Source organism: Mus caroli, unplaced genomic scaffold (assembly GCF_978045245.1).
Source record: "Mus caroli unplaced genomic scaffold, Mus_caroli_1 scaffold_11, whole genome shotgun sequence".
NCBI lineage: Eukaryota > Metazoa > Chordata > Mammalia > Rodentia > Muridae > Mus > Mus caroli.
This window is the reverse complement of record NW_028227266.1, coordinates 9,948,683-9,976,601: the sequence shown is the minus strand read 5'-3', so window position 1 is coordinate 9,976,601 and position 27,919 is coordinate 9,948,683. Positions and strand designations below refer to the sequence as shown.

The 27,919-nt window shown below is 38.7% G+C and overlaps 1 protein-coding gene across 2 annotated transcripts in view; it reads right to left on the bottom strand.

Annotated features, from left to right (window-relative positions):
• The window catches only part of Ccdc82 (coiled-coil domain containing 82), a 47,206-nt gene that overhangs the window by 5,982 nt on the left and 13,305 nt on the right, over nucleotides 1-27,919 (bottom strand). Inside the window, exons 4-7 of one of the 2 annotated variants that reach the window (XM_021173105.3) lie at nucleotides 25,540-25,632; nucleotides 21,126-21,250; nucleotides 13,930-14,100; nucleotides 9,551-9,736 (exon numbers count right to left, since the gene is read on the bottom strand). In XM_021173105.3, the coding sequence (XP_021028764.1) occupies nucleotides 9,551-9,736; nucleotides 13,930-14,100; nucleotides 21,126-21,250; nucleotides 25,540-25,632 (575 nt within the window). Of the gene's footprint in view, nucleotides 1-9,550; nucleotides 9,737-13,721; nucleotides 13,783-13,929; nucleotides 14,101-21,125; nucleotides 21,251-25,539; nucleotides 25,633-27,919 lie in introns of those variants that run through there. The other variant, XM_085844401.1, reaches the window with a different exon arrangement.

Below are 27,919 nucleotides of genomic sequence, written 5' to 3'. Positions count from 1 at the left end.
TGCTATGAACATAGTGGAGCATGTGTCCTTCTTACCGGTTGGGACATCTTCTGGATATATGCCCAGGAGAGGTATTGCTGGATCCTCCGGTAGTACTATGTCCAATTTTCTGAGGAGCCGCCAGACTGATTTCCAGAGTGGTTGTACAAGCTTGCAATCCCACCAACAATGGAGGAGTGTTCCTCTTTCTCCACATCCTCGCCAGCATCTGCTGTCACCTGAATTTTTGATCTTAGCCATTCTGACTGGTGTGAGGTGGAATCTCAGGGTTGTTTTGATTTGCATTTCCCTGATGATTAAGAATGTTGAACATTTTTTCAGGTGCTTCTCAGCTATTTGGTATTCCTCAGTTGAGAATTCTTTATTTAGCTCTGTGCCCCATTTTTAAAGGAGTTATTTGAATTTCTGGAATCCAGCTTCTTGAGCTCTTTGTATATGTTGGATATTAGTCCCCTATCAGATTTAGGATTGGTAAAAATCCTTTCCCAAACTGTTGGTGGCCTTTTTGTCTTATTGTCAGTGTCTTTTGCCTTAGAGAAGCTTTGCAATTTTATGAGGTCGCATTTGTAAATTCTTGATCTTACAGCACAAGCCATTGCTGTTCTGTTCAGGAATTTTTCCCCTGTGCCCATATCTTCAAGGCTTTTCCCCACTTTCTCCTCTATAAATTTCAGTGTCTCTGGTTTTATGTGGAATTCCTTGATCCACTTAGATTTGACCTTAGTACAAGGAGATAAGAATGGATCAATTCTCATTCTTCTACATGATAACTGCCAATTGTGCCAGCACCATTTGTTGAAAATGCTGTCATTTTTCCACTGGATGGTTTTAGCTCCCTTGTCAAAGATCCAGTGACCATAGGTGTGTGGGTTCATTTCTGAGTTTTCAATTCTATTCCATTGGTCTATTTGTCTGTCACTATACCAGTACCATGCAGTTTTTATCACAATTGCTCTGTAGTAAAGCTTTAGGTCCGGCATGGTGATTCCACCAGAGGTTCTTTTATCCTTGAGAAGAGTTTTTGCTATCCTAGGTTTTTTGTTATTCCAGATGAATTTGCAGATTGCACTTTCTAATTCATTGAAGAATCGAGTTGGAATTTTGATGGGGATTGCATTGAATCTGTAGATTGCTTTTGGCAAGATAGCCATTTTTACAATGTTGATCCTGCCAATCCATGAGCATGGGAGATCTTTCCATCTTCTGAGATCTTCTATAATTTCTTTCTTCAGAGACTTGAAGTTTTTATTATACAGATCTTTCACTTCCTTAGTTAGAGTCACGCCAAGATATTTTATATTATTTGTGACTATTGAGAAGGGTGTTGTTTCCCTAATTTCTTTCTCAGCCTGTTTATTCTTTGTGTAGAGAAAGGCCATTGATTTGTTTGAGTTAATTTTATATCCAGCTACTTCACCGAAGCTGTTTATCAGGTTTAGGAGTTCTCTGGTGGAATTTTTAGGGTCACTTATATATACTATCATATCATCTGCAAAAAGTGATATTTTGACTTCATCTTTTCCAATTTGTATCCCTTTGATCTCCTTTTGTTGTCGAATTGCTCTGGCTAGGACTTCAAGTACAATGTTGAATAGGTATGGAAAAAGTGGACAGCCTTGTCTAGTCCCTGATTTTAGAGGGATTGCTTCAAGCTTCTCACCATTTACTTTGATGTTGGCTACTGGTTTGCTGTAGATTGCTTTTATCATGTTTAGGTATGGGCCTTGAATTCCTGATCTTTCCAAGACTTTTATCATGAATGGGTGTTGGATCTTGTCAAATGCTTTTTCTGCATCTAACAAGATGACCATGTGGTTTTTGTCTTTGAGTTTGTTTATATACTGGATTATGTAGATGGATTTCCGTATATTGAACCATCCCTGCATCCCTGGGATGAAACCTACTTGGTCAGGATGGATGATTGTTTTGATGTGTTCTTGGATTCGGTTAGCAAGAACTTTATTGAGGATTTTTGCATCAATATTCATAAGGGATATTGGTCTGAAGTTTTCTATCTTTGTTGGGTCTTTTTGTGGTTTAGGTATCAGAGTCATTGTAGCTTCATAGAATGAGTTGGGTAGAGTACCTTCTGTTTCTATTTTGTGGAATAGTTTGTGAAGAACTGGGATTAGATCTTCTTTGAAGGTCTGATAGAACTCTGCACTAAACCCATCTGGTCCTGGGCTTTTTTTGGTTGGGAGACTATTAATGACTGCTTCTATTTCTTTGGGGGATATAGGGCTGTTTAGATCATTAACCTGATCTTGATTCAACTTTGGTACCTGGTATCTGTCTAGGAACTTCTCCATTTCATCCAGGTTCTCCAGTTTTGTTGAGTATAGCCTTTGGTAGAAGGATCTGATGGTGTTTTGGATGTCTTCAGGATCTGTTGTTATGTCTCCTTTTTCATTTCTGATTTTGTTAATTAGGATGCTTTCCCTGTGCCCTCTAGTGAGTCTGGCTAAGGGTTTATCTATCTTGTTGATTTTCTCAAAGAACCAGCTCCTTGATTGGTTGATTCTTTGAATAGTTCTTCTTGTTTCCACTTGGTTGATTTCGCCCCTGAGTTTGATTATTTCCTGCCGTCTACTCCTCTTGGGTGAATTTGCTTCCTTTTGTTCTAGTGCTTTTAGGTGTGTTGTCAAGTTGCTAATGTGTGCTCTCTCTAGTTTCTTTTTGGAGGCACTCAGAGCTATGAGTTTTCCTCTTAGAAATGCTTTCATTGCGTCCCATAAGTTTGGGTATGTTGTGGCTTCATTTTCATTGAACTCTAAAAAGTCCTTAATTTCTTTCTTTATTCCTTCCTTGACCAAGGTATCATTGAGAAGAGTGTTGTTAAGTTTCCACGTGAAGGTTGGCTTTCTATTATTTATTTTGTTATTGAAGATCAGCCTTATTCCATGGTGATCTGATAGGATGCATGGGACAATTTCAATATTTTTGTATCTGTTGAGGCCTGTTTTGTGACCAATTATGTGGTCAATTTTGGAGAAGGTACCATGAGGTGCTGAGAAGAAGGTATATCCTTTTGTTTTAGGATAGAATGTTCTGTAGATATCTGCCAGATCCATTTGATTCATAACTTCTGTTAGTTTCACTGTGTCCCTGTTTAGTTTCTGTTTCCATGATCTGTCCATTGGTGAAAGTGGTGTGTTGAAGTCTCCCACTATTATTGTATGAGGTGCAATGTGTGCTTTGAGATTTACTAAAGTTTCTTTAATGAATGTGGCTGCCTTTGTATTTGGAGCATAGATATTCAGGATTGATAGTTCCTCTTGGAGGATTTTAGCTTTGATGAGTATGAAGTGCCCCTCCCTGTCTTTTGATGACTTTGGGTTGGAAGTCAATCTTATCAGATATTAGAATGGCTACTCCAGCTTGTTTCTTCATACCATTTGCTTGGAAAATTGTTTTCCAGCCTTTCATTCTGAAGTAGTGTCTATCTTTTTCTCTGAGATGAGTTTCCTGTAAGCAGCAAAATGTTGGGTCTTGTTTGTGTAGCCAGTTTGTTAGTCTATGTCTTTTTATTGGGGAGTTGAGTCCATTGATATTAAGAGATATTAAGGAAAAGTAATTGTTGTTTCCTGTTATTTTTGTTGTTAAAGTTGGCATTCTGTTCTTGTGGCTGTCTTCTTTTAGGTTTGTTGAGGGATTATCTTCTTGTTGTTTCTTGGGCGTGGTTCCTGTACTTGTATTGGTTTTTTCCTGTTATTATCCTTTGAAGGGCTGGATTTGTGGAGAGATAATGTGTGAATTTGGTTTTGTCATGGAATACTTTGGTTTCTCCATCTATGTTAATTGAGAGTTTGGCTGGGTATAGTAGCCTGGGCTGGAATTTGTGTTCTTTTAGTGTATGTATAACATCTGTCCAGGATCTTCTGGCTTTCATAGTCTCTGATGAAAAATCTGGTGTAATTCTGATAGGCTTGCCTTTATATGTTACTTGGCCTTTTTCTCTTACTGCTTTTAGTATTCTATCTTTATTTAGTGCATTTGTTGTTCTGATTATTATGTGTCGGGAGGTATTTCTTTTCTGGTCCAGTCTATTTGGAGTTCTGTAGGCTTCTTGTATGTTCATGGGCATCTCTTTCTTTAGATTTGGGAAGTTTTCTTCTATAATTTTGTTGAAGATGTTTGCTGGTCCTTTGAGTTGAAAATCTTCATTCTCATCCACTCCTATTATCCGTAGGTTTGGTCTTCTCATTGTGTCCTGTATTTCTTGGATGTTTTGAGTTAAGATCTTTTTGCGTTTTACATTTTCCTTGATTGTTGTGCTGATGTTCTCTATGGAATCTTCTGCACCTGAGATTCTCTCTTCCATCTCTTGTATTCTGTTGCTGATGCTCGTATCTATGGTTCCAGATTTCTTTCCTAGGGTTTCTATCTCCAGTGTTGTGTCATTTTGGGTTTTCTTTATTGTGTCTACTTCCCTTTTTAGGTCTAGTATGGTTTTGTTTATTTCCATCATCTGTTTGGATGTATTTTCCTGTTTTTCTTTAAGGACTTCTACCTGTTTGGTTGTGTTATCCTGTTTTCTTTAAGGACTTCTACCTGTTTGATTGTGTTATCCTGTTTTTCTTTAAGGACTTGTAACTCTTTAGCCATGTTCTCCTGTAATTCTTTAAGTGAGTTATTAAAGTCCTTCTTGATGTCCTCTACCATCATCATGAGATATGCTTTTAGATCCGTGTCTAGCTTTTCCGGTGTGTTGGGGTGCCCTGGACTGGGCGAAGTGGGAGTGCTGGGTTCTGATGATGGTGAGTGGTCTTGGTTTCTGTTAGTAAGATTATTACCTTTACCTTTCACCATCTGGTAATCTCTGGGGTTAGTTGTTATCGTTGTCACTGTTTAAAGATTGGAGCAGACTCTGTGTCCCACTCACCAGAAGTCTCAAGATCCTGTGGCAGGTGTCGTGGGTAGCTGGCGGGTGTCAGCCGACCCTGCGCCCTAGCTACCCCGGTGCTGTTCTGACCGGAAGAGGCTTGTGGCCCTACTCAGGCCGGATTTCTGCCTCCCCAACCAAAGCAGTCTCAGGTCCCGCGTGATTGGACTGGAGCAGAAGCTGTGTTCCACTCACCAGAATTCTCAAAATCCTGTGGTGGGGGTTGTGGGTAGCTGGCGGGTGTCAGCCGACCCTGTGCTCTAGCTACCCTGGTGCTGGTCCGGCCGGAAGAGCTGGGTCAAACTTTTTAAAAACAACCACACATACCTTTTTACTCCAAGAGAGAAGAACCAGATTATATCAAACCAAAGCAAAACCAAAGTTTATCAGTATACAGCTTATTGTCAGGCTCCCGGGATTTTGAGTGGGAACTCAAAGGAACAGCAAGGCTGAGAAATGTCAGAGCATTTGACAAATTCTGAAATTTTATCACAACACAAAAAAAGCAATATATGTATTTATACTGGATATAAACCCTCTGATTTCTAGGGAACCTTTTGAAAAAGTCTATAAAGAAAATGACAATACCATGGGATAACCTCCAAGGAGAGAATCAAGTCTAGGATAGAGATGGCCAGAGCTTAAGTGACAAGCTGTATATTTTGTGCATGGCTGTTGAAGCCCTAAGGAGCCCAGAAGGTCGTGAGTCCCGGGAGCCTGACAATAAGCTGTATACTGATAGACTTTGGTTTTGCTTTGGTTTGATATAATCTGGTTCTTCTCTCTTGGAGTAAAAAGGTATGTGTGGTTGTTTTTAATAAGTTTCACCCAGGGAGTGGCTCTATTGGGAGGTGTGGCCTTTTGGAGTAGGTTTGGCCTTTTTGGAGGAAGTATGTCATAGTGGGCATGGGCTTTAAGACCCTCTTTCTAGCTGCCTGGAACCCAGTCTTCTCCTAGTGGCCTTCAGATGAAGATGAACCATGCTTGCCTGAATGCTGCCATGCTCCCATCTTGATGATAATGGATGGAACCTCTGAACCTGTAAGCCAGCCCCAAATAAATAATCCCAGCACTCCTGGGGCAGAGGCAGGTGAATTTCTGCGTTCGAGGCCAGCCTGGTCTACAAAAGTGAGTTCCAGGACAGCCAGGGCTATACAGAGAAACCCTGTCTCGAAAAACAAAAACAACAAAAAAAGTTTCCTTGGTCATGGTGTCTGTTCATAGCAGTAAAACCCTAATTAAAACAGTATGTAACTTATTTTTGATTTTACAGAAGCCTGCAGTTAAGAAACTGAAATTAAAAAAAAAATAACTTTGATACTTTAGAGAAAGTAGATATTTTAGGGAAACTAAACTTTTAATGTTTGAATTTTTAAAGACTATGGAATTCTTAAAAGTTGGAATTGTGATACTAATATTATCATGCAATTTTGGGGGTAAATAAGAAAGAAAAGTTCATTTTAATAGTTATGTATTTGTGTGTCAAGCTGACAAGGGATTGATTCTGTTGGTTAGTTTTATGCCAACTTGACAGAAACCAGAGTCATTTGGGGAAAGGGACTCTGAGTTGAGAAAATGCTTCCATGAGACCAGCCTACAGGCAAGTCGATAGAGCATTTTTCTTGATGCTAATGATGTGGACCCAGCTCACCTGAGGGTGGTATTCCTGGGCAGGAGTTTCTGCATGGTATAAGAAAGAGGCTGAACAACATAGAGAGTAAGCCAGTAAGCAGTGTTCCCTCATAGCCTCTGCTTCCATTCTTTCCTCCATGTTTCTGCTGACTTCCGTCAGTAATGAGTATAACCTTAGAACTGTAAGCTGAAGTAAGCCACTTCTCCCCTACATGTTTTAGGTTATAGTGTTCTACCATAGTAATAGAAACCTAACTAAGAGAACATAATTTTACTGAAGAATGTTTTAGTTTAAGCATGTTTTAGTTGCATATTCCATTAATGATCCTAAATTTTGTTAAGGATACTCTAAAATACATGGAAATACTTGCTCTGTAATATTTCCTTGCAAGAAGTTGAAATTTCTCCACATATAAATATGTGTAATTCTCACATATAGTACACCCACAATATACACAGACTGGGGCTATAGATGAGTGGTACAGCACCTTTCTAGCATCCACAAAGCATAGAGTCTAATCTCAGGTACTACAAAAATGGGGAAAGGAACATATTTATAAATGTGGTATACCAATAGATTTTCTAACTGCACGATTGAATTGGTATCTCTTAAAGGCATCACAAAAAACACTTAAGAAGTCCAATGTCTCAGAAAATGAAGTCAGGGTTACTAGCCATGTCTTTCCCAAAAGCCAGTGAAAAATATAGATAGGCTGGGAAGAAGAGCTTGTATAGTAGAAAAAGCAAGGCAAATGTGAGAATCCAAAGAGAGTGAAAGGATAGACAAGGTCACTGGATGGTGGGATGAGATAGGAGAATAAGAGTCCAAAGGAAAGAAAGTATGATGTTCTTCTTTGTAGCAACCCCGCTAATGAACATGATAGGCCCTGGGATGGATCTGTGCTGCTGCTCCCTATCTCTTTGCTCATACAAGTTTATTTGTTATGTTCTCTTGCCTCAACTTTGCTCTTTACAAATCCCCTAGTCTATAATCCATACAAAAGATATCAAGTCAGAGTCTTTGGTTTGTTTTCTTTGCAGGATGAAATACATCATTGATCCAAATTTCCTGAATAATTTCTCTTTGCTTTTTTTTTTTTTTTTTTCTTTTTTTGGTGTGTGTGTATCTGCAGGGCTAAACCTGTTTTAGAAAACTACTATTGTAAGGACTCTTTCCACAACCTAATTCTAAGGGCTCTGTGAGCAGAGCAGAGCTTCTGTGCTACCAGGAGGTCTTATGGTTCTACTGGACTCTTTAGAATGGCCACTTTATTTCTGATATCAAATTCAGTGGCTATCAAGGTACAGGGAAGTCAAAGTAAGTTTCACAGCCTGAAGCCTCAGTGCTCCCTTCCATTTCTAGTCACAGTGCCTGTTGGGTTATGGGGTCTCCCATATCCACGGTAGAGCAGGACAAAGGAGTCTAACTACGCTTACCCCACTCTTACACTGGGCAGGTGTTGAGTTATGTGAAGCTACTGGACACCACTTACCCAAGTAAGGCCAATTACCACCACTTACCAATTAAGGGTGGGGGAGTGTAGTCTGAGGTCCCAAGGACTTCTGGAGCTGACTCAGGGGTCCCCAAGCTTGTGCAGAGGCTAGGACCATCTTGTTTTCATGCTTTTGACTGCTGGGAGCAGTGGAAGAGCTAAGAACAGAGTAAGGGCCCGAGGGCTGGATCTAGCCCAGCTCGGGGCCTAAAAGGAAAAGAGGGCAGTGCTCCCAGCTGGCTTGGCTTGGTGAAGGCTGGGCTGGGAGTGCTGAGAGGCCAACCTGCTATCTAGACCACTTGCTCTTTAGGCGAAGACCTGTTCCATTGCTCCCCATGGTGGATCCCAGTGAAAAAAGGCAGTCCATGGTTTTAAGGCATTTGTTGTCATGGTGGAGAGTGGTGTTGAGTGAAACTATACCCCACTTTCTTAGGGCAGGCCTGAGGTTAAATACCTTTTGCAGGGAGGAATGTCTGGAAAGGGGAATTTATTGGCCAAGCCTCCAGGCCTTTAGGTACCTCATTGAAATGGAGATCTGTCTTGAGGCTATGTGACCCGTGGTCATGTCCTTTACCTGTTGAGGGGCTTGGGGTGTTGCCCTTACGTGATTGATGGCCACAGACCTATGAAGACCTGTGGCCTTGTGTCAGGAGCCTGGTGTCCAGGAGCATGGCAAAACGCTTACGGTCCCTTGCAGGGTTATCCCCTGCAGGGTCACCGGGGTTTCAAACCTTAGCTCAACCAGAAACCAGGCTACCTATCACAGCCCTATAAGTGCCGACCACTCAGCCCCATATCCTCAAGAAGAGGATGTGGCTCTATTAAAATGGGTGATGAGGACCCTTTCCTCATACTGGCAGTAGATGCTTCTTGAGTCTTAGATCAAAGGGACTAAAGAAGAAAACAGGCAAGCAAAGGTGAGTCCTATACTTTGCATCCAACACCACACATGAAAAAGCACCCTGGAATATAATAGTTGATTTTGATTCCCAGTTTGACAGGACCTAGAATTATCTAGGAGACAAGTCTCTAGGAATGCCTTTGAGGCATAATCTAGGCTAATTATGGTAGAAAAGCCACCCCAGAAGTAGGTGGCAAGATTTTCTCCACTTGGGTCCTGGACTGCATAAAGAGAAAACTAGCTGAACAGAAGAATTAATCTCTCTTTGCTTCTTGATTTTGAAAGGCAACCAGCTGCCTCAAGGTCTTCCTCACCATGTTAGACTAGCACATACCTGTAAGCCAGAATAGTCCCCTGTCTCTTAAAATACTTGTCATGGCATTTTATCACAGTAACAGGAAAAGTGACTTAATATACAAGTAAGGCTTATACACATAAAAGACAAAGAACAGAGACCTTTTATCAGTATTATTGTTCAATATAATCTACACAATGAGGTGAGAGAATTCATGGAACATCAGGGCATCTATTCAGAAGAGAACAGTGATAAACATGGAGGGAATAGGAAGCAGAAGAGGAAACATAAGAACAGCCACACTTAAGCCTTCAGACTCTGCAGAACAAGGCAGTCTACAACCTTACCTTTCTAATCCAGCCGCTTTCTTTTGAATGACTGAAGACTCTCTCTACTGTATCTTTAACCTGTTCATCTCCAACTTCTTCTGTTTTTGCAATGATGCAACAGTCTTGGTAGAGTTTAAACTTAAAATGCTTTAGTTTATGATAAATTCTGGTACGTTCAGCACAAATTCTGCCAACAGTAAACACCTACATTGAGAAATAAATGTTATTACCTAAACTAAAGTGAAAATATATATGTCTGATTTTTCCAATTTCCCTTAATGATAGAATCTAAAGCATGTATTTTTAACTTGATAAACATTTATACAAACGATCTCTTTATCTTCTCTTATACAATTAGTCAACAGAATCTGCGTATCCACTATGCTTCCAGTATTGGGCTGGTGGCTAGAGGCATAGTGACCATTTACCTGTCTGTGTTAGGGTGTTTAGTGCCTTAGGAGAAAGATGAATGATTATAAAACTCTCAGGATCCTACCAAGTGAGCACTCAGGTGCTCAGGTTGCTACCAAGAAGTCTCAGCAAGGAGGGAGAGTCACCTAAACTAACACAGACAGGAGAGTGATCAAGCCTGGTTGGTGTTTGTGTATCTGTGTGTTTGTGTGTGTGTGTGTGTGTGTGCACATGCACATGCGCACATGTGTACATGAGCTAGACGACAATGCCAGGTGCCTCAGGATCCACTACTCCTTTTTTATTTGAGGCAGATTTATTTATGTATCTCACTAGCCTGGAGCTTCCTGATTAGACAAAGCTTGCCAGGTTTGCTTGACTTAATCATTTGTTTTCAGTGGATGCTGGAGTTTGAATTCCAGCCCTCATGCTTGCTGACTTCTACTGACTGAGCCACAACCCCAGCCTCTGTCAGTGGTTCTTGCAGTCCTGAAAACAGTTATCTGAATTTGTAAATAAAGAGAGAAATTGCTTGTAAGGCATAAAGATGGACACACAGAAAAGCAAGAGAAGGCATGCAGAGTATGGCATGTACACAGGTTCTATGTTTTAATTGCCCAGATTATGATAAATTATGATGCACATCTGTGAAATCAGTCAACAAGACCATTTTTTTCTGTCATGTTTTGATAATTATGTTTTATTATACAGCTAAAATGGAAGCCAACATCACTCTACTGATAAAATTAAATATATATTAATTCATATTTTTCATATTTTATCAAAAATACACCAGGATGGGCTCCAAACATCCAAAATGCCTTTCTAATTTAAGAATTTGTCTCTATGCCCAAGTGCACAAGTTTAGTATAAGCTACATAATTTTTAATAGTCATCTATGCCACATTTTTATGAAGCCATAATGCAAAGGAATTATGTGCTGATGATGTAGAAAAGTAACCGGGCAGGAGTACACTGTCCTTTTAAAAGGAATCCAAGGGATATAATGATGGCTGGACAGTGGCTGGGTTTGACACATGTTTAAGTGAAATATTTGGACATTTCATCATGTCCTGTGACTTCTTCTGAATAAACATGAACAAACATTTATTCCCTGAGATAGAGTACCCAAAAAAAGGGCAAAGAAACCATGTTACCTACGTCTAACCAGAGGCTTTCCTGGAGCTACAGACAAGAGCACAGATGAGTCAAAGGCAAGTGCAAAACTAAAAAGCCCACTCCAGGACAGGTAACAAGGCACTCATAAGAACCCTGTCCTAATGTTACCCACACAGCGGACAGTCAATCCAGCCTTTCACCCAGCACCCCAGCACCCTTTTCTTCCACTCTGGCAACTGTTTATGCTTCTGTAGCTTTGGGAAGGGGTCTTATGAGTGTGTAAGTTTCTTTCATTTCTTAAGTTTAATATAAGACTTGCTTTTCTCCTTGAAGTAGGAATGTTCTTGTGGCCCAAGGCCTCTTATCCAACATAACGCTGCTGAAACTAAACTACTCATTCTGTGAATTGGCAAATCCATCTTCTATCAAAGCATAACCTTTCTTTCAAATAATCTAATCTCTGGCAAGTCAGGCAAAAGAAAATTATCAACAATCAGTGTTTTACTGCACTCTCAAAAGAACCTAGTTAATCCTAGGCTTTCATTTTCACATAACTATAGGCACAATCAAAAAATAGAGACACTGCCTTCCAAATAACCCAAGGGCAGTGGACAGAGGTGTGGATAGGCTCTTTAAGTCTCAGAATAGAAATGCTGTTTTCCTTTCTGTGCAGGTACAGACACAGTGGTTCAATAGGATAGAAAATAACTTTAGTAAATGATTCCTTCTTTCTCTCCTCCTTCCACTGCCTTTACTAAAAGACTTGAGCATAAAGGCAAGTTGGAGTTGCAGGTATGTGAAGTGCAAAGCAGAGTCTGCTGAGGAAGTAGTTCTTTTTTCAAATAAAATTTAAGTGCTTGCAAAAGTTTTTGGACAAAAATACATTGTTTACTTAAATAGTGGTGCTTAGAGTGTAGGGAAGATAAATAGAGCTCTGACTCATTTTAATGACTTGATCAATCTGTCACATTCAAAATAACTCCACCCTTATAGAAACACTAATCAAGACTTAAAGAGATATACACTGCATTCACACAGTGTTTTGTTTTGTTTGTTTTTTTTTTTTTTAATATAACCTGAAGTCAGCAAATCATCACAGTTGATTGACTAGTGAAGCCCCAGGTATCATGACAGTGATGGACTCTGGTTATATGTTTAATGGAAAATATTGAATTCTATGCCAAAACAACAGCAGAAGCAAAACATGTTTTACTGGTTTTCTTAAATTGGTTTTATGTTGTGTTTATTTGTAAGTTAATTAGAATAAAATAATTTTATTTTTAAAAATAAAATTTACTGAAGAAAATTTATTTTACCTCACATCATTTCCAAACAGCCATAATAACTATTAGTGACAACATTATCTGAATGACACTATGTCCTGCCACACATTCTTGTGTAGCAGACTCTCAAGTCACTATTCTAATGTCTTACATGGAATGTTTCTACCATTTTGTACCCCACTCCTTATTAATAATGCTTCAGTGAATTTGCTTTTATCAACCTGACATTTATAGAGCAAAGTTATAGAGACTATAGTGACTCTAGTTGTGTAGTCACCTGTATTTTAAATATTCATCAGACCTGTCTTCATCTAGAGGTCTTACTTTTCATAAGCCTTCAAACTTCTAAGCTATGCTGGTCATACTGTCTTTCAAGAATTAACTAAAAAGTATGTTGGTAATTTATAAGATAACAATCTGAATATTAAGAGGCTTTATTTGTATGTTCGTAATTTGAGAATGAACATTTTCTTAATTATTTAACTTCAACCCCCCAAGATTAAATCTCTAAATGAGTTTTGCAATCTTTATTGTATTGCTTAGAGGGATCTGGTCAACTGTTGCCCAATAGTACTCCTGAATCATACTTTCCAATATGTCATATTTTCTCCACCTTAATAATGGAAGATTTAGCAATAATTTTGGGTCTCTACCTCATCCAAACCTATATCCTACAAAGATATGCAGTGTCCCTAGAGGAAGTTCTCAAAGTATTTACAATGCACCCTTCTTACAAGATAAGATTAAAAACCACAAGCAAATTCTACATTTTTTTTTATTAATTCACATTATACTGTCCCATTCTTATCTATTAACTATTTAAAAATTTTTTGGGTTTTATTTCTTTTTTGTTTGTTTGTTTGAGCTGCAGTTTCTCTGTGTATCCCTGACTATCCTGAAACTAGCTCTGTAGACCAGGCAGCTTATGCCTGCTTCTTTCTGCCTCCTGAGTATTAGGATTAAAGGTGTGTAACACTATGCCTAGCAATTACTTATTCTTGAAATTATTGTTCTATGCTCAAATTTAACAGCATCTTAATCAGGTAAATAATTGCTCTAGACACTGACAAACGAGATATTGTCTAAATTCAAGTATCGTTCTCTCTGAATTCTCTCACTGTAGGATAAACAGCCATCCTCAATTACTTACCTATAAATGACTAATTTGAGTGCTACCTGATATAAGGTTTTGACCTAGGTCATATTCTCCTTTGAACATCAAAGGCAGCCTTGTTCCTCTCTTGCCTAAGTAACTGTCCTTACCACGCCCATCCTATAATAAGATTTACAGAGATTAAGAATATGCACTGATTTCATCTTACTGAATTAGGGAGTGAATATCTAAATCAGACACTTTTACCTTCAAAATTGTATCCTGGGTTAGGGGTGTGTGTTTGCTTAGCAAGCTGAGACCCTCCGTTTAATATTAGTGGCATACTAAAAGAAAGAAAAAAGTCAAATATATGATATTTCCTTGTATTCTTTTCTTTGTAGTGTTTTTCTCTATTTGTGAGAACTATGTAGAGGACAAGCTATGAAGCCAGAATTTTCTAAACAGCAAAGAGAGAAATTAGTAAACGGTACCTGCTTGTCATGTGACATGAAATCATCTGTTTCCATCGTCCTGATGTTGTATAAGTTTCCTGAGAGATGCACTGAAAATTTACAGTGGCGATGCAGCCCACAAGCCTGGCATATACAGTCCTTAGGGCTCTTTGAAAGGATGCTTAAGTTAGAGTAGCTTTCAACCCGCTCCTGACAACAATTAAATATAAGTCAAATATAAATGTTTCCAAATTAGAACTCATTTTGGACAGCATTGGAAAGAAATATAAGAACAAAACACATGCTACTGTAAGAAGGTATCTTTAAATTGAAAAAATTATTAATCTTGGCAATAAAAAAGACAAAGAAATCCAAGCAGTTTCATTTATCTCTTTACTTACAAATTAGATGCATTCATTCTTCAGAGCATGAGTTAAATCACATTTTCCTGAAAACATTCTGGAAGTAAGTTAATCCTCCTGTATTGCTTGCTTTATTATGTGAAAATAAGGACCTTGCAATTACTAAGGTTCCATGTCCAGCACTGATGGACCAACTAGTGACTGACTATCAATGAGTGAAGCACGTGAGAATCCCTGGTCTGCCTAAGCAAACTATGTTAGCGATGAAATCACTTGTATATGAGTACTCAGCCTGTGCTAGTCACTACTGTTCCATTAGCAGTATATTTTAATATCACACTTGAATGAACACACTGAATATATTGCTAGCATGGTTCCTAATCCACATTCATCCCCTACAGCAGTCTGGATTGTATACTGGTCCTTTTCATATTATGTGATCAACAGCACTGGTCTGATTTACCTGCCACAGTCTTCAAAATCACAGTATGTCACTAATAGACTGAAATTCAGACTACTGATCTTCCTTCCTGCTTCTGTGGTGCTGTGCAACACAGTGTAATGAAAGCTCAAAGAGTTTGGTTTCCCGAGTGACTACAGTAAGCAGAACAACTCCATATGCAAGTGACACAGACACTTCCCTGAGTCACATCGACGAGCTTTCTTCATGTTACTCTTTCTTCTTCAGTATGACCCAGTATACACTAAGATCTTACTGGATCATCTACCTCATAATTCTGTGCACCTTATTATTTCACTGTGGGTTTTCTAAATTCACTATAACCTGAAAGTGTGGCCAAGCATAATATAACATAGAACCAAGAGTCTTGGACTCTATGAACTCCTGGCCTGTGAAGTTACTAACTGTGGAACTTTACTCTTTGAGTATAATTTCTTTGCTGTGAAATGAAGGAAAGAATAGCTTTTTGGACTTATGAAATATATTTCACATGTAAATCATTTGTCAAATGCTAAATGTTCTTTAAAATTGCAACTTTTTTCTGTTTCAAAGAAAATAATGTTATAATTATTTTATGTATTTTACCTAAAGTAAATAAATACCGATTTCCCTAAAGAGTAGTTAAATACTGTTTTATATTTGAGGAATAAATTGGGGATCTAGTGGTGTTAAAAAATCTAGAAATAAATAGAAACAGTCATTAATAGTCTCCCAACCAAAAAAAGCCCAGGACCAGATGGGCTTAGTGTAGAGTTCTACAGGCCTTCAAAGAAGACCTAATTCCAATTCTCCTGAAACTATTTCACAAAATAGAAACAGAAGGCACTCTACCCACTTCATTCTATGAAGCCACAATTACTCTGATACCTAAAATCAATTTCCCTTATGAATATCGATGCAAAAATACTCAATAAAAGTCTTGCTAACTGAATCCAAGAACACATCAAAATGATCACCCATCATGATCAAGTAGGCTTCATCCCAGGGATGCAGGGATGGTTTAATATATGGAAATCCATCAACGTAATCCACTATATAAACAAACTTAAAGACAAAAACCACATGATCCTCTCCTTAGATGCTGAGAAAGCATTTGACAAAATCCAATATCCCTTCATGATAAAAGTTCTGGAAAAACAAGGAATTCAGCTGGGCGTGGTGGTGCACGCTTTTAATCCCAGCACTCGGGAGGCAGAGGCAGGCGGATTTCTGAGTTCCAGGACAGCCTGGTCTACAAAGTGAGTTTCAGGACAGCCAGGGCTATACAGAGAAACCCTGTCTCAGAAAACCAAAAAAAAAAAAAAAAAAAAAAAAAAAAAAAAAAAAAAAAAAAAAAAAGAAAGATAAGGAATTCAAGGCCCATACCTAAACATAATAAAAGCAATATATTGTAAACCACTAGCCAACATCAACTAAATGGAAAGAAGCTTGAAGCAATCCCACTAATATCAGGGACTAGACAAGGCTGCCCACTTTTTCCCTAACTACTCAATAATAGAACTTGAAGTTTTAGCCAGAGCAATTAGACAACAAAAGGAGGCCAAGGAGATACAAATTGGAAAGAAAGAAGGCAAAATATCACTATTTGCAAATGATATGATAGTATATATAAGTGACCCTAAAAATTCCACCAGAGAATTCATAAACCTGATAAACAGCTTCAGTGCAGTAACTGGATATAAAATTAACTCAAACAAATCAGTGGCCTTTCTCTACACAAAGGATAAACAGGCTGAGAAATAAATTAGGGAAACAACACCCTTCTCAATAGTCACAAATAATATAAAATACCTTGGTGTGATTCTAACTAAGGGAGTGAAAATCTGTATGATAAGACCTTCAAGTCTCTGAAGAAAGATATCAAAGATCTCAGTAGATGGAAAGATCTCCCATGCTCATGGATTGGCAGGATTAACATAGTCAAAATAGCTATCTTGCCAAGAGCAATCTACAGATTCAATGCAATCCCCATCAAAATTCTAACTAAATTCTTCACTGTGTTAGACAGGGCAATTTGCAAATTCATTTGGAATAACAAAAAATGTAGGATAGTAAAAACTCTTCTCAATGATAAAAGAACCTCTGGGGGAATCTCTATGCCTGACCTCAAGCTGTACTCCAAGAACAATTGTGATAAAAACTGAATGGTACTGGTACAGCAACAGAGAGGTAGATCAATGGAATAGAATTGAAGACCCAGAAATGAACCCACACACCTATGGTCACTTGATCTTTGACAAGGAGCTAAAACCATCCAGTGGAAAAATGACAGCATTTTCTTTTTTTTTTTTTTTTTTTTTTTTTTTAATTTTTTTTCACATTTTTTTTATTATGTATTTTCCTCAATTACATTTCCAATGCTATCCCAAAAGTCCCCCATACTCCCCCCCCCCACTTCCCTACCCACCCATTCCCATTCTTTTGGCCCTGGCATTCCCCTATATTGGGGCATATAAAGTTTGCAAGTCCAATGGGCCTCTCTTTCCAGTGATGGCCGACTAGGACATCTTTCGATACATATGCAGCTAGAGACAAGAGCTCCGGGGTACTGGTTAGTTCATCATGTTGTTCCCCCTATAGGGTTGCAGATCCCTTTAACTCCTTGGGTACTTTCTCTAGCTTCTCCATTGGGAGCCCTGTGATCCATCCAATAGCTGACTGTGAGCATCCACTTCTGTGTTTGCTAGGCCCCGGCATAGTCTCACAAGAGACAGCTATATCTGGGTCCTTTCAGCAAAATCTTGCTAGTGTATGCAATGGTGTCAGCGTTTGGAAGCTGATTATGGGATGGATCCCTGGATATGGCAGTCTCTAGATGGTCCATCCTTTCATCACAGCTCCAAACTTTGTCTCTGTAACTCCTTCCATGGGTGTTTTGTTCCCAATTCTAAGAAGCGGCATAGTGTCCACACTTTGGTCTTCATTCTCCTTGAGTTTCATGCGTTTAGCAAATTGTATCTTATATTTTGGGTATCCTAAGTTTTGGGCTAATATTCACTTATCAGTGAATACATATTGTGTGAGTTCCTTTGTGATTGTGTTACCTCACTCAAAATGATGCCCTCCAGGTCCATCCATTTGGCTAGGAATTTCATAAATTCATTCTTTTTAATACCTGAGTAGTACTCCATTGTGTAAATGTACCATAATTTCTGTATCCATTCCTCTGTTGAGGGGCATCTGGGTTCTTTCCAGCTTCTGGCTATTATAAATAAGGCTGCTATGAACATAGTGGAGCATGTGTCCTTTTTACCGGTTGGGACATCTTCTGGATATATGCCCAGGAGAGGTATTGCTGGATCCTCCGGTAGTACTATGTCCAATTTTCTGAGGAGCCGCCAGACTGATTTCCAGAGTGGTTGTACAAGCTTGCAATCCCACCAACAATAGAGGAGTGTTCCTCTTTCTCCACATCCTCGCCAGCATCTGCTATGACAGCATTTTCAACAAATGGTGCTGGCACAACTGGCAGTTATCATGTAGAAGAATGTGAATTGATCCATTCTTATCTCCTTGTACAAAGCTCAGGTCTAAGTGGATCAAGGAACTCCACATAAAACCAGAGACACTGAAACTTATAGAGGAGAAAGTGGGGGAAAAGCCTTGAAGATATGGGCACAGGGGAAAAATTCCTGAACAGAGCAGCAATGGCTTGTGCTGTAAGATAGAAAATCGACAAATGGGACCTCATAAAATTGCAAAGCTTCCATAAGGCAAAAGACGCTGTCAAAAAACAAAAAAGACCACCAACAGATTGGGAAAGGATCTTTACCAATCCTAAATCAGATAGGGGACTAATATCCAATATATATATAAAGAACTCAGGAAGATGGACTCCAGAAAATCAAATAACCCTATTTAAAAATGGGGTACAGAACTAAACAGAGAATTCCCAACTGACTAATACTGAATAGCTGAGAAGCACCTGAAAAAATGTTCAACATCCTTAATCATCAGGGAAATGCAAATCAAAACAACCCTGAGATTCCACTTCCCACCAGTCAGAATGGCTAAGATCAAAAACTCAAGTGACAGCAGATGCTGGCAAGGATGTGGAGAAAGAGGAACACTCCTCCACTGTTGGTAGGATTGCAAGCTGGTACAAACACTCTGGAAATCATTCTGGCACTTCCTCAGAAAATTGGACATAGTACTACCTGAGGACCCAGCTATAACACTCCTGGACATATACCCAGAAGATGTTCCAACTTGTAATAAGGACACATGCTCCACTATGTTCATAGCAACCTTGTTTATAATAGCCAGAAGCCGAAAAGGACCCAGATGTCCTACAACAGAGGAATGGATACAGAAAATGTGGTACATTTACACAATGGAGTATTACTCATCTATTAAAAACAATGGATTCATGAAATTCTTAGGCAAACAAATGGATCTGGATGATATCATCCTGAGTGAGGTAACCCAATCACAAAAGAACACACATGATATGCACTCACTGATACATGATATGTAGTCACTGATAAGTGGATATAAGCCCAGGAACTTAGACATGAAACTCAAGAAGAAGGAAGACCAAAGTGTGGATACTTGGTTCCTTCTTAGAATGGCGAACAAAACACCCATGGAAGGAGTTACAGAGACAAAGTTGGGAGCTGAGACAGTAGGAAGGAGTATCCAGAGACTGCCCCACCTGGGGATCCATCCCATAAACAGCCACCAAACCCAGAGACTATTGCATATGCCAGCAAGTGTTTTCTGATAGGACCCTGGAATAGCTATCTCTTGTGAGGCTATGCCAGTGCCTGGCAAATACAGAAGTGGATGTTCACAGTCATCTATTGGATGGAACATAGGGCCCCTTATGAAGGAGCTAAAGAAAGTGCCCAAGGAGCTAAAGGCGTCTGCAACCCTATAGGATGATCAATAATATGAATTAACCAGTATACTCCCAGGACTGTGTCTCTAGTTGTACATATAGCAGAGGATGGCCTAGTTGGCCATCAGTGGGAGGAGAGGCCCTTGGTCTTGAGAAGATCATATGCCCCAGTATCAGGGGAATGCCAGGGCCAGGAAGTGGGAGTGGGTGGGTTGGGGAGCAGGGAAGGGAGAGGATATAGGGGACTTTTGGGATAGCATTTGAAATGTAAATGAAGAAAATATCTAATAAAAAAGGGAAAAATCTAGAAATAAAAAGATACATATGGTAGTTCTAAATTCAAGCCATCTTTGAACTTGAAATCTTAGAGTTTGTAGGCCCTGACTGTCCCTCAAATTGAAGCATTTCCTATGATCAGGCTTACTTGAGGTTGAAGAGTTCTTATGAAACTCAGTTTTCTGAAGTAAAGGAGTATAGAAGTTAATTTAAGTGCTAGGGGGATTTTTAAAGAATTTGAATGTCTATTATCTACCATTTTTCCTCATTAATCATTAGAAAATAGAATGTCAAGGTCAGAGTGCCTTTAAATATCACATAGTTCAGGCTCTGCCATTAGATACACTAAAATACAAATCTGCAGAATAAAATATAATCCTGTAATTCCAATTTTAAAAAGTTAAAAAACGCTCTTTCCCCCCTTCTCTTTGTGTTACCACCTCCCTCTCTCCCAATAAACCTCTTTTTAAAAAATTAAAAATGCCCAAACTTCTAGAAATATAAAACGTTAAGTTACAGAATGATGTAAGTCAGTTTCCATACTGAAATTAAACATCCTAAGACGGACCTGAATTGATGGCTCATGGGTAAAACTATTGTCACATAAGCCTGATGACATCAGTGTGATTCCAAGAACCTACAGTGGAAGAGAAAAAACAAAAACAAAAACAAAAACAAAAACAAAAAACCCAAACAACAATAACAAAAAAAAACCCAGCTCCTAAAAGTTTTCCCGTGCCCACAGAGGACTGTAGCATGGATAGGTCCTTATTCACACAAGCATCATATACTTTCACACACCCTTCAAACATACACACAGTAAAATATTTCAAAACAGTAGTAGGAATAACAGGCATCTTACACGAAGCAGTCTCATGGGACACACTAATTTGGGAGATACTGCAGTCTAAATCTCTGCCTTGAAAACCTGAAGTATAAATTCATGAATTAGTGCTCAGAAAAGTGTTCCAATTCAAGTTAAACACTGTTTTTTCAAACTTCTTGGTCTATGTGACTTTCTTCTCCAAAGAACCATCTTATAAGACAATCTCCTTATTTTGAAATAGGCTAAGCTCCAGAGATGCTCTAAAATTATTTCAAACCATTTATATATTAAAGACATAAAGACATAAAGACATAAGTGTGGGTACTAAAGCCTTTAGAAAACATTAAAATATCATTCAACAAAGCAGAAGGCCTACACTTCAGAAAATGATTCCATCTGGGTAGATACTGGAATATTGAGAGGGCCATTGTCCCCATGCTTGTACCAGAGGTTAAAAGGCAAGCTATATACCTTATATTGCTCTTTCCATCGACTTCTAGAGACTAAACTCTCTAGACGGGGTTGAATAAAGCGATTATCCAAATAATGAAGAGATTTCACCATATCTTTCGCGTAGGATTTCTTCCTGGTGCCAGCTGTGAGCAGATGAACAAAAACAATAGGACACTTGAAATACTGAATCAACTGAACACTGCATGTGCTTAAGGTTTAGAAAGATGGCTGGATAGGTGAAGCTATTTTAAATTAGAAAATACTTAATAAAATAAAAGCTTCATTTCATGGAAGCGCGGGGGCAGAGAACAGGGCAGAGTTTCTGTCATTCTTCCATAGCCTTAGACTTTCTCATTATCATTATATATGTAGCACAAGAGCCACATGAAAAAACTTGCACACAGAACATTTACCTCTTCCTTTAAAATCAATTTTCATGACCACTGAATGACTGATCACATTTTTAAGGAGCTCTGCAGCTGGTTCCATCCAAGGATCTACCCGTGGATCTTGCCAACACAATGGAAACATCTCTTTTGCCTTGTCTCTCCCCATATTTCCTTATAGAACATCACATCTTATTTTTGCTTTCCTAATTGGATTAGTATTTTATTCTCAATCTATACATATTTGTAATGGCCTGTGATGCTAACCTTTCTGCTCTCTTCAGAAATTCATGTGAATTTAGTTAATAAATTTCTCATGTTTTAAAAAGTCACTACAAACTTAATGAGCAGATGATGAATTAAGAGCCCCTCTTCCCACTGGCTACTCTTGTGCTGTCTTCTCCCCTCACTGCTAGCATTGCATTATAATGACAATTAGTCTTCCTAGTTGTTCTTAAATACTCTTTAACTCTTACTATGGCCCTAAGCATACAACAGATGTAGATATTACTGTCCTGGTTGAATTTTGTCAATTTGACACATAACTCTCTAAATACATGATGGGTTGTATAAGAAATCCCAGCACTTGGGAGGCAGACAGGCGGATTTCTGGATTTCTGAGTTCGAGGCCAGCCTGGACTACAAAGTGAGTTCCAGGACAGCCAGGGTTATACAGAGAAACCCTGTCTCGGGGGGAAAAAAGTGGAAAGTAAGCCAGTAAGCAGCACTACTCTATGACCTCTGTTTGAATTATTGCCTCAAGGTTATTGCCTTGAGTTCCTGCCTTGGCTTCCCTCAGTGGACTATGACCCAGTATATAAAAGACAGGAAACATTTTCCCCCAAGTAACCTTTAGTTAGGTTTTAAGTTATTTTAGTAATATAAAATAGACTAACACAGAATTTGGTAGCATTGGTAGAATATTTGTGATAGAACTGACCATGTTGTTTTGGAAAGATTATGGAGATGTTTGAAACTTTGGGCTAGACAAGAGCTTAATGGGCTTTTCTGTGGGATCTTGAAAGATAAGAATTCTGAGAAAAATGTAGACAATGGGGTCCTGGTTTGTTAAGTTTTAGTGTAAGTAAAGACTCTTTTGAGGCTGTTTGAATAGTGCTTTGAATTAAGAATCTGTGGTGCTGGTCAGCTGGGGCTGAAGAATCAGCCATAAAAAGGAAACCAGTAGCACTGTGGTACAATCTTCTGGGAAGTATTTCTTCAGGCTCAGAACACAGAAGATGTGGTCCAAGGGAGACCAAAGGTGTACCCTGTATAGGTAGGCAAACTGGATAATGAGCAGGAGTCACAAGGTAATACTAGTTTTGAAGGCATGAAGGGGTCATAGAGGGAAGCTGAAGCTTAGTACCATGTGGCATTGGAAAGAGTTCTTGAAGACAGCCAAGAAAAGGCTATTGGCAAAGATACAGACCTATCACTGCAGAATCTCCAGCATACTGGTGAAGCCAATACCATGGGATGAGCACCAAAGAGAGTAGCTAGTGTACAATAGAGTCAGCCTAAGCCTAGGAGACAAGCTGTGTGCACTGAGGTTAACAGAGCCAGAGAACAAGAATTTGTAAAGACTGTGGTTAGAATTTATTTTTTTGTTGAAATATTGATATTAATATGAGTACTTATATGATAAACAAGAAAGGAAGGGTGCCGTGTAGTGAGTCTGGAATAATGATGCTTGTATTCTAATGTTAAATTTTGTCTCCAAAGCAGCTTACACAAGTGTCTCCATATGGCTTCTGGGAACCTGCCCCAGTTGGTTCTGATTGGTAAATAAAAATGCCAACAGCCAATAGTTGGAAAGGACAGACAGAGACGGGTTTTTTTGGAATTTCCCAGGACCAGAAGAGAGGAAAAAAGAGAAGGGAAATCCACCTTGTTCAGAGAGTATGAAGAGAGGAGAGACGCCATGCCTGAGAAGACTGCAGGACAGGGAGTCATGGCTGCTCGTGTGAAGGAGCAGGGAGAGTGAGGATGCCTCAGTTGGGCAGCTCTCTGGGTCCAGACTAGCCAAGATAGAACACAGAATTAGTAAGTAATAATTCAGGATTAACCACATGGAGGTTAGGCTGTGGTCCAGCTATTGAGCTGTATACAGCATATTAAAATTAAAGGCTATGTGTGTGTCTTTCATTCGGGAACATAAAGCATCGAGGCAGGTAGCATACCTGCTGCAGGGATTTATTTATTAATTAGCAATATAATTCAACATATGGTGTAATAGTAATGTACTGATGATAAGCTGATTAGGGGTCAGTTGTCCTGGCTGGTATAGGCCGAGTTCAAAGGGCATTTTCTTGAATAAGGAAAGTAGGAAGGCCTAGCTCATTGTGGGCAGTGCTACCCCTAGGCAGGTAGTTCTGTGTTGTAGAGTCCTGAGCAGGCTAAGCAACCCAGTAAGCAGCATTCCTCTATGTCCTTTATTTTGGCTCCTGCCTCCAAGTTCCTACTTTGGTTTCCCTCAAAAAAGCTGTGACCCAGTATATATAAAGCAAATAAACCTTTATTTCCCACATTGCTTTTTGTCAGTATTTTTATCACTGAAATATAAAGCAAATTAATACATTCACCTCACTCATTGTTTCTGTTTAAAAGCTACTTCTTCATTACATTCTTTGATCAAACTATCCAGTCTTCATATACTTATATTTGTACATATGTCACAATATATTAAAGTTTATTTATCTATCTGTTCTGGCTAGATGCCAACTTGATACAAGTTAGAGTCATCTAGGAAGATGGACTCTCTCTATAATACCTGCCTAGGTAAGTCTGTAGTACAATTTCTTAATCAGTGTTTGATTTAGGAAGGACCAGCCCACTGTGGGTGGGGCAACCCCTGGACAGGTTGTATAGTCCTAGGGTGTATAAGAAAGTAGACTGAGCAAGCCAAGTGTAACAATAAACCAGTACTCAGCACTATCTGTGGCTTTGCCTTCAGTTCTTGCATTAAGGTTTCTGCCCCAACTCCCCTTAGTGAAGAAGTGTGATCTGAGAGTTATAAACTGAAAGAAACTCTTTCCTATTTAAGTTGTTTTTGGTCAGACTCTGTCTATCTATCTGTGTGTATATGTATGTATGTATTATGTATGTATGTATGTATATATGTATGTATGTATCTATGTATCTATCTGACATCTATCTAATAGACATTAGCTTCTCTTATTGTTTAATTCTGTACTCTTTATTTCCATAAGAGGTACAATCTAGTTTTAGTTCAGACTATCTACTTGTTTACTCAGTGTCTGTTTATTAATTCCAAGCCACAAAAGGTAGGAATCTAATGTCTTGAAGTCATTATCAATCCTCAAAAAATGCCTGGTGACATTCAAAAAACATTTTTCTATAAGTTATGAATAAAATCTTCCTTAAGTACTCATAGGTATTCAGCATAACATATATAGTCCATGAAATGTCAGATTCTATGCTGGAGACACATGTATGTTTAAAGCTTAATTTCTTATACTTGGTTAAGGCAAGAAAGTTGAGGTCCACTTTTGACACAATACAAGAATTCACATGTATGTGTGCAACCATACTTAGAATGAGACTGGCCTGAGTGAGGCAATGAAAAGTATTTACAGCTTTCACAACAAAAAGATTCTGTACACTTACCTAGACTATCTGCGATTAAAAAAAAAAGAATTATAATCTGATGGAGAACGAATGCTCCAAGGTACAAAAGCAGAAAACAGCATGTGACTGTTGGTAAAGTTCAAAATCTTAGAGGAACTGATAATATGAAGGTTGAGGCACCCTTATGTTTTAGGAGTGTATGTTTTATATTCTAAGTATAGACACTTTGGGAGCAATGAATTATCATATACTTGTCTATATATCTCAAATATTATTAGCAAACTGTTTAAGTGAATAATGCACTTGTAGAGTATTTATATCAGAAGGGACAAGTGGTAAGATTTAAGAATGGTTTGTCTTGGGTTTGTTTCATCTAGTTTCAAAAGCTATTTAGGAAAATTTAAAAACACCACCACCACCACCACCACCAAAATGTTTCAGTGATACTATTAACTTACCATACAAAGTTTCCAGAAAAGATTCATCCAAAGCATTGATCAGAAGAGCCTTCACAACTCTTTCAAAGTGAGTAATATGGTCACTAAAAGAATCTGAAATTAATTTAAAGGAATTATTAGAACATAGCAGACAGCACTATACTATGTCTACAACAGGCCCCCTGCTAAGAAATTGGTACAAGTATCACAAAGTTCGCTCATCCTGGATCTAAAATGGTCCCAGACTTACTAAGAAAAATTTCTTCAGAGAATACAGAGATATACACTGTAAAAAATCAAAATAACCCATGTTCACTTGAAATAATTATCAATTACAATGAATAAAAGCAGCAAGAGAGCCTCCCAAGTGGACTGTTTACCATGCTTCAGTCTATAATATGCTACATATGACATGGTCCAGGAAACTGCTACTCACAGAAATGTCAGTGGGCATGACAACCCCATTCTCCTTTACACTGTCACAGATGTAGAATTCTCCACACTGCTTTGAGGAGCTGTGTCTTCTCCTTCCCACACTATGCATATAATACCATTATATTTTCTGTAGCCCAGCCTCAGACATGAGTTCATCATGGTGACAGGCCAGGCAGTGCTGCTGTTACTGTTACTCTGGGGCCAGACTTTACTATGGAAATGGATGTGTTCTCTGGAAAAATTCTTCCTCCCATGATTTAAATGGTCAACAAAGACTCTGCTGGAGGTACCTCTGAACTATGTCTGGAAATGTGGAAGATATTTAGCTAGGGCCTGAAGAAAAAAAGTAGGATATACTCTTAGAAATCATAAATGAATTGGGGTTTTACTTCCAGCTGACAAAATGTATTGAACACGAAGAGGCTGTTGTACTTCTGTTTGCTAAAAGGACTATGGGAAGTTTTGAGGCCTTCAGGGAAATTTCAAGTCTCTAATCCTTCCATGGAGGCGCCAAAGTGCTTTGTTCTGGGTCTTAGACTTTAGAGGTCCTATCACCATTGAAAATTCCAAGAGGAAGACTGTATACACACACACACACACACACACACACACACACACACACACACATCAGTAGTTTCTAATGGAAAGTAAAATACAGCAATACTTCAAAAGAATTCTCTTCTGACTAGACTTTTATCAAATGCCGATATAGTAAAAGAGTTGGTAAATAGTTTTAAGTTAAATTCATCCAAACTCCATTTAACTCTTCAATTTATATTAAGGGAAAGCTTTCTGGGGAGTATTAACAGGCATGTTGGAAAACAAGTTTAATTTACCCACTTTGGAACTATGTTTAACCATCAGGAAAATGAAATGGAGCTTTTTTCCCTCACTGAACATGCTAGTCTTGAACGTGCTAATGGCCAGTGTTGCTCATTGGCCATGAAATTTTGAAAGCTGCAGCAATGTTTCAAAGGCTCTGGAAGTTCTTCAAGGATAAGAGGAAAGGCAAGGATAGAGGTTCACATCTCTTGGGTGTTTTATTTCCTAACCACACTAGCTTTCTCGTAACCATGCTCAGGAGAATCTCCCTAGAAAGAAGGTTCTTGTTTCACTGTATTTGAGTGAACGGGTGGGCAGTGCTGGACTAATGTACTGGTATCTCCAACTGTAAAAAATAACACAGCTGAGGAAGTAAATTTCAGGCGTCACCCAAAACACTTACATGCATTGCCTTATCTCTAAAGGGCTAACCGAAGAGATACTTCCCTTAGTTTATCTTTAGCTGGGGAAACTGAGAGATGGAAGTTTTCCTAGGGTTCTATAGCTAAGTGTTAGAGGAGGAGTCTCAGGCTGTTTCCTCCAGTCTCTGTTTTCACATTGCCTGCAGAGGTGATAGATTTGTTATTATTTTTCAGATACAGAACTGAATTGAGAATTGGTTAATATAAAACTCTAATTTCTCACCTATTAGGAAAAAATGACAGTGCTCACTAAGATCTCTAAGATAATAAATAAGCAGAAAAGAGACAGAAGGAGCTCAGAATTCGTTCAGGGCTAGTTCTAATTCCTATATTGAATGAATGTGTGTGGAATAGTCTTGGAGATTTAGTTAATTCCCTTACCCTCCGTTTATCTCTTGTTGTTTGGCAAAACTAAGGTTTGCATTCATGATCTCTTACATGCTATGCATGTACTCTATTATAGACCATGGCTCTAGTCCTTCATGATCACCTCAATCTGGAAAGGATAGGAATGTCAAATTTGTTATTATGTATGATTGTACTTTTCTCAGGTAGCAATGAATTCCCCCATGTTCCATCTGATGTCTAAGTAGGCTGTTGATTTTCCCTTAACCCACATATGCCAAGATTTTGTGTCAGCACCATGTGTCCTTCCTACTGATCTGCATGTTCTTCTCATGTCAGTTCTGCCCTGTTTTACTTATTTTATCTAAATGATAACT